A 3,884-nucleotide genomic window follows, 5' to 3' on the forward strand; every position below is an offset into this window, starting at 1 on the left:
GTGTCTTACAAAACTCACTAAATGACACCATTTATAGGCAACTTGACTAGTAGGATGTGAATTACATGGACACTTGGGGAAATAGAGATATGACACAAGGTCAACGGACACTAAGCATGAGCATCTAATAGACATTTATTATCATAATATTTATTGTAAGAGTCACATTAATGCCAATAAAAAAAGACTTTTGATACATATTACCTAAAGAAAAAAGAGTTACACAATTGACTAAATTTTCCTATTTTTCACCTGAACTACCTAATGAATTATTATTTTATTTCAAAGTCTGGTCCAATTATCTTTTACAACTCTTTTTACTAATCACTTTTTTAAAATTATATAATAATATTAATACCAAATTAAAAGAAAAGTTTGTTGTGATTATGAACTTAATTCCCAAAGCAATTTTTCTTTTTAAAATCTACACAAGGAAATTTTCTTAAAAAATCTAAAATTTGTTTCACTCATAAATGAAAGCAAGAATCAACGTAATGTTTTAAATGAGAAAACAAAATATATTTATTATGTACAACACTATATATTTGAATTTTCTAAAAATAAGCAAAGGTATATTTAATAAGTGTATGATCAAGATGATTTATATAATATATCGTTTTGTATACCGAACAATATATGTATTTACATTTTTTAGTATATTTGTAAACACATCAAAAAATAAACTATGGTATATATGATATGTATTTAAATACATATATTGTTCTACTTATAGTTGAGATTTCAATAGAGAAGTTATCAATTTTCAACAAGTAATATAGAAAAAAAAAATGAAATCTCCTAAAATAAAGAAAATATTAATTCAAGCATTAAATGAATATCAATTAGAATTAATAAATAATAAAAAAAGTTAAACCTAAAAAATGGCAAATAAGAAAAAAATTAAATATTTTGAAAATGGATTGATGAGAGAGAACGAAATTATGATGTCTCAAAAATTAAAATTGTTATAGAATTAATAGTAAATCTAGAAATGATGTATTTTTTATTTCAAAATATTATAAAACTAAAAGATGAAAGGGAATATATCAAAAGATTAAAAATGTCACTAAGTGTTATTAAAATCTAGTTATGAAATAATATTAAATTTTAAGACATTAGTGAAATAGAAGTGATGATAAATAGTAGACTAATTCTCTATAAAAAACTTTCTAAAAAAATTATATTCTTACAATAGGAGACAGAAACTATACTTTATGTCATGATCGTTATGGGACCAAATTGGATGATGTTTTCATAATGATCATTATGGAACGATTAAGTTTTATTTAATCTCAAATTAAACATGCTAATCTCAAAGCTAAAAATGTTCTAAAAAATACATTATCAGTTGAAATCATACAATAAAAGAGGGACATCACAGTAATGCTTTGACCGCCGTGTAGCCTCCATCGACAACCAAGTCTTGACCACTTATATAAACTGATTCATCGGATGCAAGAAACAGAGCAGCCTCAGCTATATGGCTAGCCTTCAACACCACACCCTTCAAGCTTGCCTTTGAACAAACAATCTCTTCAAACTCAGTCGCTTCCAAGTTCAAACCTCGAATAGTCATCGGTGTCGCCACCCCATGTGGCGAAACGCAGTTCACCCTAATCCCGTATGCCCCGAGCTCCCCGCAACTCGACCTCACCACCCCCAATACTGCATGTTTTGAGCTTGTGTATGACATATACGATAAATTCACGGCAATTTGCGCTGCCGTGCTCGCCACACAAATGATCGACCCTCGTATATTTTGCTTCACCATTGCCCGTGCAGCATGCTTGATCGTCGCAACCACCTTTAATTTTAACAATACATGTTAAGAACATTTTAATGCATATCATAACTTTTCAACACTTATGGTCCCATTTGATAATGGATTCAATTTTTTGTTTTGTGAATTAAAGTTCATAAACATTACTTTCATCTCTATATTTCTCTATCTTGTTATTCACTTTGTAACTATATTTTTAAAAAACGAAGACTCTGTTTGGCCACTATTTCGTTTTTTCTTTTTTATTTTTGAAAATCAAGTCTATTTTTTCTTCATTTCTTACGATGATTTGCATATTTCTTACGTATATTGTTGAATTCTTAGCCAAATTTCAAAAATAAAAACAAAATTTTAAAAGCTATTTTTTTTAGTTTTGAAAATTTGGCTTACTTTTTTTACACCATTGGTAAAATGTAGATAACATAGGAATAAATTTGGAGTTAGATATAGTGTTTGTGGGCTTAATTTTAAAAAACAAAAACAAAAAACCAAACAATTACCAATAGGAATAAGTTTTTTGCTTTTAAAAGATTGTTATTATTTTCTCACAATTTCTTTACCTTGATTCACTATGGCCATTTGGTAACCATTTTATTTTTTGATTTTGCTTTTGAAAATTAAGCCTATAAAAACACTACTTCCACTTCTAAATTTTTTCGTTTGTTAATTAAGCCTATAAAAACACTACTTCCGCTTTTAAATTTTTTCGTTTGTTATCTACTTTTCACAATGGTTTGAAAAATCAAGCCAAATTTTGAGAACTAAGATAATAGCTTTTAGAAAGTTCTTTTTATTTTTAGAATTTGGTTAAGAATTCAACCATTGTATTTAAAAAAGATGCAAATTATTGTAAGCAATTTGGGGAAAATAGACTTAATTTTCAGAAACCACAAAAAATGAAATGATTACCAAACGACGCCTAGGTGAGTTTTGGAAGCTCATTGACTAAGAATTCAAAATTTTCTTTAAGAAATGTGAAAAACAATATAACTTGAAAAGAAAAACAACGTAATTTAGAAGGAAAAACAAGCATAAAATTTCAGAAACATAAAACTTAAAATGAAATTGTTGTCAAATGGAGACCAAATTTTTGAGTTAAGTTCTAGTGTAACATACTCCACGGACGTTAGTCGAAATTACGTTGTCAAAGTTGGACATGTCAAGCTCAAGAATTGAGGAGGAAGCGCCCGCGATGCCAGCATTGCTGACAAGAATGTCAAGGCGGCCATGCTTTTGGACGGTGTAGCTCACCATTTCTTCAACTTGCTTCTCGTCTCTCACATCACAGTGACAAAAGCTGGCTTGGTCAATGCCAATGGATGCAACCACTTGCTGCCCTAGTTCGTCGTCGATGTCGGCTACAACAACAAAAGCACCATTGGCTGCAAACACCCTTGCCGTCTCTTCACCGATGCCGTTGGCAGCTCCCGTTATGATAGCCACCTTCCCATGTAGCCTCCTACCAGAGAAATTTTGTAAAATAGTCAAGAGCTTGTGAAGATGTGTGCAAAAATCCAGATGGTTCTAATGGATACTAAGAGAGAAAATAACGGTAATGTTACCTTGTTGGTATAGACATTGTTGAGATCTTCTTCAAGTTTCAAGCTGCTATGAGTTTTTACTTTTTTGCTTATATGTTCAAATTTTCACAAAGCTTACATAAGCTCTTTAAATATGAATATTTCTTGATTTTTATGTATGATTAAATGATATTTTTAGAACCCATTAAGAATGTCAGGAATCACGTGATCAATACAGTTAATGCCAAAAGGAACAAGTAGTAAAAATTGACAACATATTTGTTGTAGATCATCCATGAAGATATTATTTCACAATAAAATCGTGGGACTTATTGAGATATGAGAGAGACCGACAAAATAGGCAAGTGGTAGTTTTTGTGTTGAGTTTTTGCAAAATATTAAAAGTACGCGTTGAAAAAGAGTTTTCAGGATTTGACGGACTCCAAGTATTAGAAAAAAGCTTATATTTTTAATTTCAAATCATCACTAGTTTTTATTTCATTTTGTATTTTGTAATTTGAGAGTGGGAAAAAGGATGTGCGTGATACAAATATTTTGAGAGAATGTTTTCTTTGTAATTAGGA

General features: G+C 30.0%; 1 protein-coding gene across 1 annotated transcript; it reads right to left on the reverse strand.

The window, feature by feature from the left end:
* Positions 1–1,249: 1,249 nt before the first annotated feature.
* LOC120086279 (short-chain dehydrogenase reductase 3b-like) lies at positions 1,250–3,546 on the reverse strand. Its single transcript, XM_039042838.2, has 3 exons — positions 3,343–3,546; positions 2,897–3,239; positions 1,250–1,804 (listed from the first exon to the last, which is right to left on the reverse strand). The coding sequence occupies exons 1-3, from the start codon at positions 3,357–3,359 to the stop codon at positions 1,376–1,378; spliced, it is 789 nt and encodes a 262-aa protein (XP_038898766.1). The 5' UTR covers positions 3,360–3,546; the 3' UTR covers positions 1,250–1,375.
* Positions 3,547–3,884: the final 338 nt, after the last annotated feature.

This window comes from Benincasa hispida, chromosome 9 (assembly GCF_027475165.1).
Source record: "Benincasa hispida cultivar pf3 chromosome 9, pf3_genome.v1.1, whole genome shotgun sequence".
Classification (NCBI taxonomy): domain Eukaryota; kingdom Viridiplantae; phylum Streptophyta; class Magnoliopsida; order Cucurbitales; family Cucurbitaceae; genus Benincasa; species Benincasa hispida.